Source organism: Caloenas nicobarica, chromosome 27 (assembly GCF_036013445.1).
Source record: "Caloenas nicobarica isolate bCalNic1 chromosome 27, bCalNic1.hap1, whole genome shotgun sequence".
Lineage (NCBI taxonomy): Eukaryota > Metazoa > Chordata > Aves > Columbiformes > Columbidae > Caloenas > Caloenas nicobarica.
The window spans coordinates 4,604,001-4,621,947 of NC_088271.1; the positions used below are offsets into that span (position 1 = coordinate 4,604,001).

General features: G+C 47.9%; 1 protein-coding gene across 2 annotated transcripts in view; it reads right to left on the reverse strand.

The window, feature by feature from the left end:
- Positions 1 to 3,108: 3,108 nt before the first annotated feature.
- Positions 3,109 to 17,947, reverse strand: part of LOC135999064 (ceramide synthase 4-like) — a 48,541-nt gene continuing 33,702 nt past the window's right edge. For both annotated transcript variants that reach the window (XM_065652507.1, XM_065652508.1), the window contains exons 5-12: positions 16,339 to 16,457; positions 14,069 to 14,126; positions 13,033 to 13,083; positions 11,199 to 11,291; positions 9,840 to 9,968; positions 9,477 to 9,583; positions 8,925 to 9,081; positions 3,109 to 5,035 (exon numbers count right to left, since the gene is read on the reverse strand). In XM_065652507.1, coding sequence (XP_065508579.1) covers positions 4,844 to 5,035; positions 8,925 to 9,081; positions 9,477 to 9,583; positions 9,840 to 9,968; positions 11,199 to 11,291; positions 13,033 to 13,083; positions 14,069 to 14,126; positions 16,339 to 16,457 — 906 coding nt within the window. In that variant the 3' untranslated portion in view covers positions 3,109 to 4,843. The remainder of the gene's footprint in view (positions 5,036 to 8,924; positions 9,082 to 9,476; positions 9,584 to 9,839; positions 9,969 to 11,198; positions 11,292 to 13,032; positions 13,084 to 14,068; positions 14,127 to 16,338; positions 16,458 to 17,947) is intronic.

Here is a 17,947-nt window from a genome sequence, read left to right on the forward strand (position 1 = left end):
CCATCTGCCTTTCCCTCCTGCTTTCATAGATTCATCATAGATTCATCGGATCATTTTGGTTGGAGATCACAGCTGTGAAAAAAATCCCTGTTGGTCTCTCGTGGTAACTTGAGGTGGATTTCTAGAAGTCTGTGGTGAGGGACCTTTCCGGATGCCTTTGCAAAGCTGAGCAGGCAGCAGGTTCTCTCCTCTCCACGTGCTCACTGACTCTCTGGGGTAACTCCAGCAGAGTGAGACATAATTTCCTCTTTCGTATAATATTACATTCATATGTGTGTCCACAAATTTATTTTTTACACTTTCTCTACCATCATTTATTGCACTTTCTACCAGTCTGGATGTCAGACTGCAGCTGGCTGTAGCTCCTCACATTCTCACTTGGAACTTTCCTAAATTGTTCTGATAACAAGATGATTCGAAACAAAACCCGATACTCCACAGGTGGTAGTTTGACTCCTTCTAGCGTGAGTTTCCTCCGGGCACTGGAGTGAAGGCCACCCAGGGTTGCAGGTTTGCTGTTTTTCAGTCTGTTTGCTGTATAACATCTTCTCACCCATCAGCTTGAGCTGGGTCCTCTTGGGATGGCACCTCAGGTGTGGGACCCTCTGAGTGTCCAAGCCGGGAAGCCGTGCGAAGGCAGCTCACTGAAATTTTTGGCTCTAGCCTGATCTTGTCTCCATGTTCTTGCTGTCTGCCTTGATTATCTGTGACTCCTGCAATCTTTCCAATGTTTCAGAGCTTGGTATTACCTTCCAAGTAGTTTCTCAAGATATTTCTTGGCCTGCTTTATTGCACGTTCACATCAATCTGCCAACTTTACAGGTCCTTTCCACTTTCCTTGTTTAGACATGACTTCAGGTTTTTGAACAGGGCCTTGCTGGTTCTCAGGGACACCCCTACCCGCGGGCATCGTGCCTGTTGTGCACTTGCGAATGAGAAAAGCAACGTCTTTCAAAGTGCAACCGTCCACGTAAAAGTTCCCTGGGGTGTACACGTCTAAATGAAAAAATATAGTGGATGCACATAGAATCACAGCATGTCCTGAGCTGGAAGGACCCACCAGGATCGTGGAGTCCAACTCCTGTCCCTGCACAGGACACCCCCCAGGTCACACCGTGTGTCTGAGGACGTTGTCCAGTCTCTTCCTGAACACTGTCAGGTTGGGGCTGTGACACCTCCCTGGGGAGCCTGTTCCAGTGTCCGGCACCTCTGGGTGAAGAACCTTTTCCTCCTGTCCAACTGGCCCTGCCCTGGCACATCTTCCTGCCATTCCCTGGGTTCTGTCACTGTCACAGAGAGAAGAGCTCAGCCCTGCCCCTCCTGCTCCCCTGCTGAAGCTGCAGCCCCATGAGCTCTGCCCTCAGTCTCCTCTGCTCCAGCTGAACAAACCCAGGGACTTCAGCCGCTCCTCACACGGCTTCCCCTCCAACCCCTTCACCAACATCTCTGATGTTTCCCGAGCGTGTGCGGGGGGAAGGGAACAACTGTGACAATCTGCTCTTAAAACAAGATCCAAACCAGCACAAGATGTCCACGTCTACTGAGTCAGCAGATTTACGTCAGCCATAATTTTGGGCCGGGCGCTGTGCCTTGCCAGGGCTTGAATCACCCACCACACAGCAGCCCGTGACCCCCAGTAAATGATTTTTCTCGTAGCTCACCTGGAGCTGGACGCCTCACCTCCCACAGCTGCTCAGTAACACGATGCGACGCACACACTGTGTGATGCACATGGGCTGGTAAAGACAGAGGGGAAACAGGTTCAGATCGAGCTGCGGTGCCCAGTGCTCCATCTGCTCTGCTGGGTGTCCCAGCAGGCAAGTGACAAGTCTTGCTGTGGGTTTTCTACAACAGCTTCTCTGTGCTGGGGCTGTGATGCCCCTGGGATGGAGCAGGTGGAGGGAGCTGATACACCAAATTCATAAATACTATCGCAGCACTCACCAGCTTTCCACCACTGGAGCAGACATGGAGAAGATGGAGCCATGTGGGGAGGGAGCTGGTTACAAGCAGAGCTTCTTTAAGCCTTCGCAAGTTGATGGCAAGAAAAGAAAATTTGGCAGTTGATGTGCCCAAGTGACTCACCACTGTCATGCTCAGTCCCTCAGTCAAAAGCAGGACTCAGTTGTTCTTAATTAAGTCCAACAGCTCTCCTGAATCCTTCATGTAGCACAGCATCCCAGGCTGGTTGGGTTGCAGGACCTCTGTAGATCCCCCAGCCCAGCGCTGCTCACGCAGGGTCACCAGAGCAGATCACACAGGTCGGTCCAGGCGGGTTTGAATGTCGCAGAGAAGGAGACTCCACACCCGCTCTGGGCAGCCTGCGCCAGGCTCTGGCACCTCCCAGCAAAGAAGTTTCTCCTCCTGTTCACATGGACCCTCCTGTGTTTCAGTCTGTGCCCGCTGCCCCTCACCCTGGCGTTGGGCACCACTGAACAGAGTCTGGTCCGTCCTCTGACATCCCCCCTGAGATATTGATCCCATTGATCAGATCCCTCTCAGCTTCTCTTCTCCAGCTCAACAGCCCCAGCTCTCTCAGTTCTTTCACAAGAACCAGATTTGCCTCCTAATGAGCTTATCTCAGCCTTCAGAGCAACAAAAAAGCCCTGAGGGACAAAATTCAGCAGGCACCAACATATGTCTGCAGTCGCTGGGAAGCATCCAGCTCCTCAGGTGACAGGTGGTGTGTTCTTACAACAGGGATCTTCCCCAGCCTCCTAAAACCTCATGAGAAAGAAAAATAGACATTAATTTCTTTCTTCCTACCCTTGCAAGTCCAAAGCACCTCCCCAGTGCTGCAGTCCTGGACTTTTCACTGCCCTGGTGGTACCGAGCAACCTGGCCCTGAGGTCTGGTGTGGGGTGTCCCCAAGTGTCCCTTGTTCCAGGGCCAAACGCAGCTTCACCTGGTAGGAGACAAATCAAGCGGCTGCAGTTCTGTCCTGGCTGGATGTCCTGGGTACGTGACATCCTCTCCCTGCGCTGCATGTGCATTGGCCTTGGCAACGGCACTGATACGCGTCTCCCTTATCACACATCCACCTATAAACTCCAACGAATCCAGGCTAACTCTTGCTAGTTAAAGTAGAAAAGAGTCCAGACAATCGAATCTTTCAAAAGTAATTTATAAAGAAAGTTTCCATTCAGTAGTACAAAATGATACATAACCATCCCTCCTGAACACGTCACCCGCAGAGGAGCAGCAAGGCTGTAGACTCGGATTAAAGGCACATGACAGGATACAGAAGATACACTTCAAACCTCAAATTAGCTCCAGGTTTCAGAGACAAACTGTCTTCAGCAAATAAGAATTTAAAGGACGATGCAGGAGCAGATGCTCTCATCCCAGAGCACATTACTGCCCTGGGATCAGCCCCTCTGAAATGATCCGAAGTATTTTGCCTGAAACCTGAGATGAGCACATACCAGCTCAGATCAAAGCTCTCAGTCACATCTCAGCTCACCCGAGTGGACTCCTGAAAACCCTCTGGTCCTTCTACGCTGTCCCCCACCTTTTAAATTTTAAACACGTGCACAACTTCCTCAAATCAGGCATTTCCTTGGTCCATGTCCCCCCTAGTTAGCACCGGCACTTACTGGGCACAACCAGGGAAGTGTCCGCACGGCCCTGGCAGCCTGAGTCCCTGCACTCCTCACAGCAAATCTGTCAATGCTTCGATTTCATAGAATAACTGATCAGGAAAACAGAAACATGTCACACTTAACTCTTTTAAGGGATTACAGAATCCGAAGTCTAAGACAGGACATAAGACGCAGGACATGTGGACAAACGGAATCAGAACTGCATCATGACTTCATGGACTACTGCTTTAGACCTGTCATTCCTGATGCGTCCAGGCAAAGGCCCTCGAGTTTGAAGGCCACATTAAAGCAATATTCCGTAAGGTTCAGCAGATCTTTTCTGAATCCTTTTTCCTCTGAGGACAGAGGAAATGTTCTCCCTTCTTGCCACAAGTTCACTCTGTAAACATTTCCCACTGTGCCAACCACACCAGGTGAAAACAGGAGCACTTAATCGCTGTCGTATTCTAGATTATCTAGTTCCTTGTCACCTCCTTCTGACTGCGTTTCCCTCCAAGGCAGGTTTAAAGGATTACCTGACACGTGAGACACAGCTGCCTGGATTTCCCAGCTCTGATTTGGGTGGGTGGGTTCTCTCTCCAGCCTTTGGAGTTCCCACGTCTGTGGCAATAATGCTGACAACAGAAGGGACCGAGATCCACACCGTTACAAAACTGGTGACATGGCACACAGCAGCATCTCCTTTGAGAAGAAAACCTTTTCTCCTATGTCTTGCCAAAGCTTTCATTCCACTATGTTCAGTTTTAATTTTCTGAGTGTGTATGGGGCACATGTCTTCTCAAAAGAGGTGTCCCCATATTGAGTTTCACACTTACCAGCCATAATCATTAGTGGCAACAGGCCGGGGCCTCCAGGGGCTGGTCAAGGCTAAACAGATTCCTATCAAACATTAGGTGGTTAAGACTTGACACTGCCAGAGTTTATCCACTTATTTGTTTTTTTAAGTATTTTTCAAGATTAACGCATTTAACAGGAACTATGGTACAGTCTAATACAAGTCAAACCACTTTGATCCCTTTCTATCCGCTTCAAGGCTACAACCTACAGTAAGCTTTAATTGAAGAAAGGCCAAAAACTTCCTTCCAATATCACTGACTATGAACACTTTTGTGTACAGGAAGCAGGAATTCAGCTATGATACTGCAAATGCACTCTGTTTTATCTATACAATGAGCAAAACTGTTTCTAAAGACGGTGGGCTGGCTCCGCTGCAGCCCAGCCCAGCAGCAGGTGAGCAGTAGCTACCGGTCCTTGACGTGGCCGTTGCTGAGATGGGTTCTGTTGTTCAGCGGCTCAGACCCGTTCTGCTGGATGTAATTGTTGCTTGTGACATTGCTGAAATACGCGATCCCATTTTTCTCCTTTTCCTTAATCTTTTCTCTTTCTTCATCCTTGTCGCTTTCTTCGGTGTCGCTCCTCATGTCCTTCTCCATCTATGGAAAGACGGAAATGAGAAGCAATACAAACAGAGCCCCAGGCTAAACATCCATCTGCTGCCTCCGCCTCTGCCTTTGGCACACGGTTCTACCACGTCACAGCATCCCAGGCTGGTTGGGTTGCAGGACCTCTGTAGATCCCCCAGCCCAGCGCTGCTCACGCAGGGTCACCAGAGCAGATCACACAGGTCGGGCCAGGCGGGTTTGAATGTCTCAGAGAAGGAGACTCCACACCCGCTCTGGGCAGCCTGCTCCAGGCTCTGGCACCTCCCAGCAAAGAAGTTTCTCCTCCTGTTCACATGGACCCTCCTGTGTTTCAGTCTGTGCCCGCTGCCCCTCACCCTGGCGTTGGGCACCACTGAACAGAGTCTGGTCCGTCCTCTGACACCCCCCCTGAGATATTGATCCCATTGATCAGATCCCTCTCAGCTTCTCTTCTCCAGCTCAACAGCCCCAGCTCTCTCAGTCTCTCCTCAGCACAAAGATGCTCCAGACCCCTCCGCATCCTTTGCTTTTACATCACTTTGGAAACAGGTTCTCTCCATCTCTTTGATTTCAGTGCAATCCCAGCTGTGACCCTGATAAACACCAGGAATTGCTGTACGGGTTGGGAAGCAGCACCAAACTGCAGGTGCCCAGGACCGAGGACAATTGTGTAAGACCGAGGAGAAACACCTCGCTGCTTGAAAAAAAAAGGATGGGGAGGGGGAGCAGTTAATCAAGCTCTTTTACATCTGCCAAAAGGGACAAAAAGGGACAAGCTTCTGCCCACGCGTGGCCTGGGGGGCTGCAGGCTGCGCACCCCACTTGGGACAGTCTGACAGCATCACTTTCCAAATAAACTCAACACTAAGCCTCTCAACTCTGATTACGTTCAGTCTTAAGTTCAGGTTTTGCCTCTTGCTATTGACTGAGAGATCTGTAACCCACTTTAGTAAATATTTAATTCATTGCCTTAAAAGGAAGACAAAGAAGAAAAAATGTGATAAAACAAGAGTTTAGTAAAAGCAGCCGAGCACTTGCTGGCTTTCCAGGCTATTTCTACTCTGCAATAAAAGATGCCAAAACTGGGGACGAATTCATGGTGTCACACTCCTCGTTGGAAAGAGTGTTCTGAGGGAAAGCAGCAAATCCCGTCCGTGACCTGAGTGTTGGAAACTGCTCAGGGCTGTGTCAGATGCTGCACGGACACCTGTGGTCTCCGTTTACTCTGTTTGTTCTGGGGATATCTCGTGAATCATGTTAAAAAGTCTCTTTGGTCTGATGCTCTTTCCAGAGATCAGTACACGCAAATGCAGACAGGATTTGCAAGAACCTAAACTTGCGCTGAATTCAAACTGCCTCCAAGGACAATACGGGTAGGAGATGCTGTTATATCTTCTGTCAACAACCTGGACCTCACATCGTTCTAGAATTGGCCATTCAGGAACTATGCAGGAGTCTTAATCTGCAGCAGAAGGACAAATACTAAAAATTGATATTCCGGTTTATCCATTCATGGCCGCGGAATGTGGCTGAGGCCCTAAAACTCACGAGGTTCCCAAAGGAACCGTCCAGCTGCGTGAATTACCGCAACGTGTCTCAGGGAATGAAACTCGTTACTTCAGGATCTGGGCTGAGTTCTAATCACTGGGGATTGGGGGACGTCACGTGAGAAGGTGGCACAGATAATCCCACAGCCAGAGAGGAAAACCGTGGAGATCAGAAAATCCTATGGGAAGAATGTGAACTTCTGACTGGAGTGAGAATTTCGTGGCTCTCAAAATGGGGAGAACGTCCTGTATTCTTGCTTTCGGCTACTAATTACCATTGAAACAGATCTGTTTAGGATGATTTTTATTTGCTATTGACTGCTCAATATGGAAAGATCTCAAGTATATTTTTGCGTCAAATGTGGCAGATGATTTTTTAGACAAAATAGGAAAAATTTTGGATACGCTTCAGTATTTTTCTCCCTGCTGGTTCATTTCTTTCTAATAAGGCTGTTTATTACCTCATCATTTTTGCACTGTAATAACTGCAATGCTAATTCAGCCCACACTGGAATTAGGAAAACAACAAAAGGGCATCTTCAGTTGCATCTTCATCTTCTCCTCTGTGAAGTTTCTGTTTCCTAATTTGCAAGTAATTTGCTCTCTGCTACCTCAAGGGAAGGCAGATAAAGAAAACAGGGACAATATGCATGAAGATGAGCCTTTAATTCTTGTTCTCAGTTCCTGTAAGACAGAATTCCCCAGTTGGATACTAATAAAACAGCTGATCCTGGGCCAGGAGGTCAAGTCCCGCAAGGCGCTGACTTGTTTTTCCTGGACTGTGAACTTGGCATGTGGCCGATCCAACGCCACTAGGTCACGTCTTTGGTTTTGGGAAGAATTTCATGCTAAGCAGCTGTTTGGTATCACAGCAAATATTACAGCCTATGGTCAGAAGGAGTGGGATGCATTTCGCTGAAGTTGATAGGGCTGCATCTCCACCATTCATCCAGGGTTGCTCTGTGACTGGTGGAGATGAGCAGCATTACCTGGGTGCAATCTTGAACTGGTTACACTTTGGACATGCCCGTTTGCCTCTATTGCTACAAAAAGAGTCCAGACAGCTAGTTCAGAGAGAACTATCTGCTCTGGAGATGTCTACAGCACCGTAAGACAAACCAGACAAAACATATCAGTGATCTGGATGACAGGGCAGAACAAACTCTAAGCAAATTTGCTGAAGAGACAAAACTGGGAGGATTGGCTGATATGGCACAGGATCAGACCTGGACAGGCTGGAGAACTGGGCCAACTGGAACCTTGTGATCAACAAGGGGAGTGTGAGGAGGAACAACCGCAGGCACCAGGACATGCTGGGGGCTGAGCAGCTTCTCTGAGAAAAACCTGGAGGCCCTGGCAGACGCCCAGTCGAACAGGAGCCAGAAATGTGCCCTTGTCCCTCCTGGGCTGTGTCGGGAGGAGCGTTGCCAGCAGGTCGAGGGATCCTTCCCCTCTGCTCAGCGCTGGTGAGGCCACACTGGGAGTGCTGGGTCCAGTTCTGGGCTCCTCAGCACAAGAGAGACATGGACACACTGGAGAGAGTCCCGCGAAGATGATGAAGGAACCGGAGCACCTCACATTGGAGAAAAGCTGAGAGATGTGGGACTGTTCAGCCTGGGGAGGGGAAGGCTCAGGGGATGTTGGCAACAAACAGCTGAAGGGGAAGTGTCAGAACCTTCTCAGAAGTGCCCAGTGACAGGACACGGGGCAACAGACACACAAGAAGCTCCCTTTGAACACCAGGAAACAGTTTTTTACTGTGAGGGTGACCAAGCACTGGCACAGGGTGCACAGATTTTTTGCGGAGATATTCAAAAGCCATCTGGACATGGGCCTGGGCAACTGGCTCTAGGTGACTTTGATTGAGCCAGGAAGATGGACAAGACTTCCAGAGGTACTTTCTATCCTCAGCCATTCTGTGATTCTGTGATCTCAGTAACATCATAATTAAAGGGAAGCACTTTTGCACTGGCCTCCCCAGTCATGACAACTTTTGCTGCCTTGATTTCTTAGTTTTGTTACAGATGAAAATCTTACTGGGCCAAGTGCTGGATGACTCAGATGTCACTCACTTTGTTCATGGAAATCTCCACTAGAGTCCAATCCACGTTTTTCTTGAATATAAGCATCAGAAGTGGACCAAACATTGTAGTGACTTTAAAAATTTACTCTTTTTTTGCCAACTTTCCCTAATAATATTGAGTCTTCCTTTCACCTCACTGTCATGAATGTACACATGTAATTTCACTAGGGCAAGAAGAAATCCATCCCAGATGAGGCCCTGAGCTCCCAAGCACTGTGGGTGGACCCTCCCTCCCCAGGTCACACGTGGGGGACAACAAACTGATCCATACCGTGCCCTGGAGGATGAACTTGTAGACCATATGAATAATCAGGCAGGACCAGAAGACATGGAGCAGCTGCAGAATGATCAGGAGAGCATTCACGAAGTAGTATCCAAAGAAGGGTTGGAATATCTCCATGGAGTAATAGTAGGTGTTATAAAGCACTCTGCAAAAGAGAGGGAATTGCAGTGGAGGGAAAACATGTTGTTAATAAGGCTGTAATTAAGCCCCAGGAAGTTTCAGATCAGGCACCTCCTTCTTATATAAAACAGATGTGAGCCAGGTCTCAGTTCCCCACCAGAAATAAGCAGGGCAGAGCCACAGGGTGAGGGCTGCTCCTCTGCAGTACACTACAGGACTTTAGGAACTCCAAGGCAAACCACCCTCCTTTACCCCAAGGCAGGTGCAACAGCCATGTGGCACTGCAGCCCATGCAAAGGGCAGAAACACACGCTCAAGGATGGAAACGCAAAGGCTGCAGCTAAAGATTCAGCCCCCAGCTGAATTAGGCTGCCTCTCAGAAGGCAGCTTTGCCATTTCCCTTGACTGCAGCAGACTCACGTGTAGGGGAAAATGACCAGGCGGCTGATGAGGAAAACAGCGGAGAAGATCATAAAGAGGCTGTCACAAGTTTTTTTCCACTTCATGTAATTGAATATCTTAGTTGGCTGGAAGGAGAAAGAACAATAAAACAGCAGGCCAAGACCGTGCATCTGCACATGCTCCAGGAAGCTAACGAGCCAGATACGGGACAATCTGTGTGTGGGTAATCCTGCCGATTCCTAGGCTGGGTCAGATCAGTCCTGAGTTATCTGTGAAACACTGTAATGCCCGGCCCATGCTGTGCCAGATCAAATACACCCTTTGGCTGAAGAACACCGCTGCTCTCCAGGCTCTGCCTGGCACGTCCGCTGTGGAGCTCACCTCTAGGAAACAATCGGAGGCATCGTGAATCACCAGCACCAGCGTCCCAATGCGGATGTAATTGGCACAGTACGAGAAACCGATGAGGAAGATGGTTGCAGCGTGATGGACTATCTGCTCCTTGAAGTCCTGAAGAGAAAGGCGACAGCAGAGAATAAAATACATAAATACAGCACAGAATAAAATACATAATGTCCTCCTGCCCGTTTCAAGTGTGCTTCCTGCAGGTAGCAAGGAAACCCAATGTCTAGAAACCTCCCACTATAAGGTCTTACCCTTATAACTCTTTTATCAAACACATTCTAGAAATGCAGACAACCAAGAGACCCCGGAATGAAGAGTTTATGGTACAACCTGAGGATCTCACAACAAAGAACACTCTCTCCCTCCACCAGTAATGGTTCCATGATGGTGCAAATTGGAAGACAGAAGAGCCAATGATTCAGTACAGACAAACTCAACACAAAGCTTCCTTTCTGTCACAAAGCGGTGCCCATATCCACCTCTGCTCTGTGCCCCTGTGCCTGTTTGCACAATCATCTCAGACCCTCAGGATCAGTGGTGGAGACTCACAACTACTCTGTACTTATACAAACATATTTGCAGCCTCAACGCCCGCGTGTGCCGGTGTAACCAGACAGCACTGTCTGCTGGGCCACAGGCACCGGGGACACAGGCAGCTTAACTGCCAGAGAATCATCTCTTTTCCTGTCTACAAGCCTAGAAGAGTCCCAGAAGGGCAATTTTAAAGTTTAGATTTTAAGTTTGGATTGAGAACACTGCAGTAGTTTGCACTTTTCTGTGTCATGTTTTGTGTTCTCCACTTCCCAGAGGAGAGGGAAGCTGGTGACTGGGAATGGCAATTCCTGGGATCAGCAAGGACAGAGTCCCCCAAAGCCTCAGACTCTCGGAGATCACTCTGCTGAATCCCAGGCTGGTTGGGTTGCAGGACCTCTGTAGATCCCCCAGCCCAGCGCTGCTCACGCAGGGTCACCAGAGCAGATCACACAGGTCGGGCCAGGCGGGTTTGAATGTCTCAGAGAAGGAGACTCCACACCCGCTCTGGGCAGCCTGCGCCAGGCTCTGGCACCTCCCAGCAAAGAAGTTTCTCCTCGTGTTCAGATGGACCCTCCTGTGTTTCAGTCTGTGCCCGCTGCCCCTCACCCTGGCGTTGGGCACCACTGAACAGAGTCTGGTCCGTCCTCTGACACCCACCCTGAGATATTGATCCCATTGATCAGATCCCTCTCAGCTTCTCTTCTCCAGCTGAACAGCCCCGGCTTTCTCAGCCTCTCTCTCTCCTGAGTGTTCACCTCAGGTCCTGTTCGTGCTTGGCTCTTCCCAGAGGCTGCCACTCACCTTCCTCTTCACGTCAAAGGGCAGCGTGAAGACCAGGGACCAGTAGAAGGAGAGTTCTAGCAGGTAGTACCAGAACAGGGAGGGCTGGAGAGGCTGTGAGAGAGGGAGAGACGGAGAAATACCCATCAGATCCAGCAGAGCAAGGGCTGGAAGTGAAGGCTCCTTCCTTGGCAAAAGAATATCAGCCAACAAAACCAACACTTCAAGGGGAAACACTTCAAGTGAACAGTGCGGTTACGTACTGAATGTCGCCTGTGCTGAGGCGAAAGCAAATAGCAGGAGAAATTCCACTTTGCTGCACCATGTGGAACATTTAGGGAACCACTGGGAAGATCCTGAATATTTTCAGGATTTCTTCAGCACTGTGCAGATTCCTGAGCAGTCTGTATAGAGCTTTAAAAACTACTAAACCGTTTCACTATGGTGAAATAGACAAGTAGTAGCAGCTGAATAAATCACTCCCTTGGATTCAAGGAGATGCTTCAGACACCTTGCACTCTATCACAAATTTTGCAGTTTAATTAAACTAATTGTGGAGGGGGAAGAGCAATCCCAGTGTGAAAAGTAATCTACATTCTTCTGGGTAATTTCTCTGGGGTTTCACAGCTGGAAAACTAAAAGCTTAGATGCACCCAGCAAGATATGTGCTATTTAACAAGTAATTTTTTGCTGTTGTGGCACTATATGGCCTCCTTAAACCTGAACCTGTTTGATAAGAAAAAATTACTATGACTAAAGCAGCTTTGCAACTAGCATTTCCAAAGAATCACAGAGTATGGTGCTCCCAAATCCCAATTTACCTGGGCTTTCTCTACCCGAAGTGTTGATTCGTAGCCTTCACAGATTTTAGTTTGTTTTCCTTCATAGCACCAGTGACTGGCCACAAGAAGCACAGCTGGATGCACTGGTGCTGCTGGGGGATATTAACATCTCCCAGGGTGGTATGTGCTGTTCACACACCAGAGGTTATCCAAACAGGAGGTCTGGATTTTTTGTCCGCAAATATAAGATTATTTGGGATAACTGGCTTTTCTTTTGTCGTTGTCTGTAGAACAGGGCATGGTCTGTTTAGTAGAAATTATATTTAATCCATTCTTTGTCCCTGCCCACACACAGGTTTGTCCTTGCCCTTTCTTGCTCTTTGCCAGTGGGACATCACTAGCTCTGGTTTTGGTCTTTTCTGTTTGTTACAGCTGTTGGAAGGTGTGCGTGTTGCGTTTACACGGCAAGGTTTTGGTAGCAGGGGTGGCTGCTCTGAGAAGGTGCCAGAAGCTGCCCCGTGTCCAACCGAGCCAGGTCCAGACAGCTCCAAGATGGACCTGCCAAAGCTGAGCTCATCATCTGGGATAATTTATTTAAAAAGTAGTAAAAACTGCTGTGTAACAGCCGTCCCTTCCAACCTGGGATTCTACGATTCTTCAGTACAGCTGAAAATACGTGGCGTTCAGAGCACGTCCTCTGTTCTACTCTCCACTAAGGTCTTCGCTACTTCTCCTCAGGCAACATGTTCTTCTCTGCGCTGCGTCTCCTCTACAAACTAAACAGCCCTGGAGTATTCCCATTTTTCAGGTTTTTGGCTCACCTGGTCAGAACTCCCACTTTCCCTTTATTGCTGCAGCTTCCTCCTGCTTTCCCGACTCATCCTCTACTGTGTTTAGATCACACCAGACACAAAGACACTTTCCCTTGATGAGGATCTGGCCTTGAATTCTTAGGGCTTGGGGGTCTGAATTTAATTCAGTGCCTTCTCATTCATCAGTAATATAACCAGATTTTCAAAATATATTGAAAGGCAATGATTTAAAATAGCAATTTTCCCTCTTGCGTGACTCACCTGTTGTGGATACCCCGTCCAGCACTCTCTGTGGTCCCAAAGCCAAGGCTTCTAGAAAGAAAATGCAACATGAATGTGAGGATGCCAGAGGAATTCTTCTCTTATCAACTCCTTTAGCTTGTTACTACTACAGACTTCGTTGTGTTTTATTACAGGCAGAGCTGGTTGTGCTGTCTGGAATTCATTTGGCAAGAAACTTCCGCTACAAAGAACCTGCAGTTGCTTGTGACATTGCCAATTTGTGGCTATTGCGCTGAAATTTCACACGGTGTTCAGCCCAATTCCAAATAAAATAGCTCGGGGACAATTTCTACCAACTTGTTGCAGCCCTCTACAAGTCTGGGATAGTGGTGGTTACGTTTTGAATATATTAAAATATCCTTAGAACTATTTCATTAAGAATCTCTGTGGTTTGGAGAAAACTCAAATGTAGTAAGAAGGCTGAAAATTTGTGTGTCAGGAACATGTTTTTTCCTCTACTGCTGAGGATCATCCTGCAGTCTAAGTAATGAACCTCTGAAAATATCTGACTTTGTTCACACTTCATCTCAAATTGGTAGTTTAGAACTTGGCAGCTTAGAAGCTTTCACAGACATATGGCAACTAAAGTCCCCAAAAGTTCTTCTTGCCTGGAGCATCCCTTGGGTAAGGAAAATTAATAAATAAAATTATTAAATTGCAGTCCATGCTCCAAAGGAAGGCTGAGTTTTTTACGACACACAAACAGGCCCTACGGCTTCCACCTCAGGTCAGTGTTCCATCTCCTGCCCCCCCAGAAATGTATTTTCACACAATCCCAATTTTCTTCTGCTTTGCCAGAAGAAGAGGAAACCTCTTGGTTTTGAGCTGGAGTTTTTAAAAATGAGCACAGGCCAGTATGTCTGTGGTTTCATACATGTGCTGTGCAGAGGATACACGCTGAGCTGGTGGGAAAAGCTCTATGCGAAGGTCAGAAAGGACACGTTTGACAACAAAACCTGCCAGTTTTGCAGGTCCTGGCAGGTAGAACAGCAGGTGGCATTGCTTGTGTACTCACATCGTACAGGACAGCAAGGCCAGTGAAGAAAGCAGTGATGTAAAACAGAAACCTCCAGCTACAAAGAAACGAAACAAAGGATGTTAGAATCCCATTCATTAACTACCAAGCTGCAATTCAGCATTTCAATCACACTCATTCAAAGAATCTCACTATTAAGGCAAAGACGTACATTAATATGTTCAAAGTTTGTCTGGATCGTAACAGGAGCGGCTCTTCTGCTTTAGCGATTCTTCTGCTTTAGGGATGGCAGAAAATACAAGAATCCTGCTGACTAAAATCACCCAGAGCATCACCCCAAACCTCCTCAGCCCTAGCAGACGCACGGCTAGAACTCAACGCCAACCTCTCTCCCAGGCTTTTGGAGATCAGGCATGCTAAATTCATTATCATGGAAAGTAATTAATTACTGTCAGGTTTGGTCTCAGTCAGGAGCTGGTAATGATTTACCCACATTAAACCCACACAGAAGCACGTATGAACCAAGTTCGGTGGACGGAGGCAGGTCACACTGAATATATACACGTATAGCAAGGAATGAGGAGGTTTCACCCCAAAAGAGTGAATAAAAACACATTGTTCATAAAAACACAGAAAATCTTTAAAGGAGCAAAACTGTCTAAACCAGTCCTTTAATTCCAAAAAATCTCCATAACAAATCAGAGGGAAATATGTTTTGAGAGAGATTCCACTTGCCAACGAAACCCGCAGGAGCTCTAAGAGGGACATAAACTGTACAAAGCTGCTACGTCACATCGAAGGACGTTCCACAAGTGGTGACGGGGGCAGGTGGAAGGACAAGATCCTCAGTGAGCTGAGTCGGAAAAGTGTTTGCTATTTACTGGTACTATTTACTGCAAGTCAGCTGAGCGCAGGGAGAATTTAAGATTTCATCTTGATGGACGCAGATTAAGCACAGCCGCTTTACGATTCCTTGTCCAGGGATTTTGTAAATATTTATAACTGCAACTAGCTGGAATATTATAAATAAATAATATAAATAATTATTTTCTTTTTCAATTAAGGTTTTTAGGCAGGGGGTTTGAATTAGAGGTTGAGCGCTAAATGGAGCATGAGGTGATTAGCTCAAAGTCGATGCCTACCCTACAGACAGACACTTTTAGACAGATCAACAGCACTGCAGCTATTTAATGATTTATTTCATCTCTGTGGCTTTCCTGGAAGAAACTATTTCCTTACAGAAAGCAGCCACTCATTTCAACCAAGCTCAGCAGAATCCTCCTTTTGTGTGGAAAGGTTAGTCAGGACTAACATTCACGGAACTGTCTGATGTGAGATTTATTTTGTGCCTCCACATAATACCAAGGATTTCCACAAGGTTGTTTCCAAGGAGTTTTGCTCTTTCGAAAACAGGAGCTTTCACACGGGCCCCTTTTTCTGAACTCTAGAAAAGGGTTTTGACTTGCAGGATGCTGAAGCCAACTGACAGCAGAACACAATCCCCTCGCTGCCTGTGACTTCTGAAAGCAACAGCGTGCAGAACAGCTGCAGAAAAGATGCAGCTGAAGGAGTCAGCAAAGCAAAAAGAAGTCACGGGAAAGGCAACAGAAAGGTTGATTATTTTGGAGGCACCAAAACAGCAGCAAAGTGGCAAGAAGCGGCAAGATGCAAACCAGGAGGGAGTTTTTCAGGCACAATTGTGTTTCAGTGTTAGTCTGACAAAGTCAGAAACAGAGGCCCTATATGGAATAAAGGTGAGACGGGAGTAAAAGGAGACTTAGGAGAGAAAATAAAGGGGGAAAGCAAGGGATGTTTCAGTAACGGAGAAGCAGCAGAGCATTGCAGAAGAAACAGGTGGGGCAGGGAAGACTCAGGATGCTCCCTGCACTGGGTGGATGCAGACTGGGATGTAATGAACTGGGATGTTCTCTGCACTGGGTGGATGCAGACTGGGATGCAATGAACTGGGATGTTCTCTGCACCGGGTGGATGCAGACTGGGATGTAATGAACTGGGATGTTCTCTGCACTGGGTGGATGCAGACTGGGATGCAATGAACTGGGATGTTCTCTGCACCAGGTGGATGCAGACTGGGATGCAATGAACTGGGATGTTCTCTGCACCGGGTGGATGCAGACTGGGATGTAATGAGCTGGGATGTTCTCTGCACTGGGTGGATGCAGACTGGGATGCAATGAACTGGGATGTTCTCTGCACTGGGTGGATGCAGACTGGGATGTAATGAGCTGCCCGCGGAGCTCAGCTCTGGTGAGAAGCCCCCACTGCTCACGGTTTGTGCTCCTGCTCACCAGGCCTCGCAGAACTTCTTGGACAGGCTTGGCCGGTCTGCGTTCCTGCGGCGCCGGAACCATCTCTCCACCTTCCTCACGGGCAGGTCGCTCTGTTTGGCTAAACCGATCAGCTCGCCCTGGAAAAGAGGTGAGGCAGGAGGGTTCAGAGCCAGGTTTGGAGATCAGAAGAGGCATCTCATCTGACCCGCCACAGAGCCCAGCTGGAGGCTCCTGGGAAGCCCAAATCTGGCCAGGCCAAGGCATCTTTCAGAAAGCTGTCCGTTCTTAAAGACCTCAGCTAGTAGAAAATCTTTCCATTCCCCCTGTGAGCAACTGGATTAGTGTTGAATATTGAAACTTCACATTTTTTACACTAACTTCTCCAGTTTCAACTGTCAAACTTGTCTTCTCACAGGAGTTTGTTGTCGAATCACTTCTTCACGCCGTCTTCAGGGACCAAGTCCCTTAAATCCGTCACTTCAAGATTTACTGCAGCTTAAACAGTTTTTAAAGATCTGCACCAAATCTTGTCCTGCCTTTCAGTATTCTGATGTATTATGAGCCAACAACCTGACTGACATCACGAGCAGAGGCAACGCCATTTTCTTGCCAGATATTCTTCCTGTTGTACTAAACCTGTTACGAGAACTTTTTCAATACATTACCCACAGAAATCCTGCAATTACCTTCCTCCTTCTCCTTAAGCTCTTAAGAGTTTGGCATGTGACGCGAAAAAAGATTGTCATGTTTTATATTCCCTCTGGAAGTGTCATCATGGATAGCCTTATATTTTAAGTAAAACAATAGCTTTTCATGGAATGCATTAATAGTATCATGTGAGAGTGACTTACATAGTCCAAGCACGTTGTACAAAATGTGTCCATTACCAATTTTCAGACGTGCTTCTTTCTACTCTTACTTAGTGACTTCTTGTGGTGGAGACAAATGGAGACACTGATTTATACTCTCCAGTTGCTCCATGGTGTGGAATTCCTCCCAAGGAGAAGGCTGCTGCAAACAGTAAAATCTCATTGTGTATTGGACAAGTAAAAGCTGGTGTCTGAGAGCTCACAGGAGAGGGAGGAAGCTGCGAGGCTGCCCGGGGTGTAACCAGTGAAGAGAGAGCGAGGCAGCAGCTCTGTCCTTGCTCCACGTCCCGCCGCTCTCAGGGGTCTCGTGGTGAGGATAAGATCCGGTATCACAGATTTTCTGGGATAAAAGTGCCCACAAAAGTGCCACCCAGTGCAATGTGGATGCAGGTAAAGCTGTGGGGAAAACCTGCTTCAAAGCCAGGCCTTGGGTTAAATCTCTGCGACAGGAGTCTGACTGGTGAGCAGTGACAGAACCCAGGGAATGGCAGAAGATGTGCCAGGGGAGGGTCAGTTGGACATGAGGAAAAGTTTCTCCACCCAGAGGTGCCGGACACTGGAACAGGCTCCCCAGGGAGGTGTCACGGCCCCAACCTGACAGTGTTCAAGAAGAGACGGGACAACGTCCTCAGACACACGGTGTGACCTGTGGGGTGTCCTGTGCAGGGACAGGAGTTGGACTCCATGATCCTGGTGGGTCCTTCCAGCTCAGGACACTCTGATTCTACTGAGAAACATGTGGATTTCACAGACAAGCA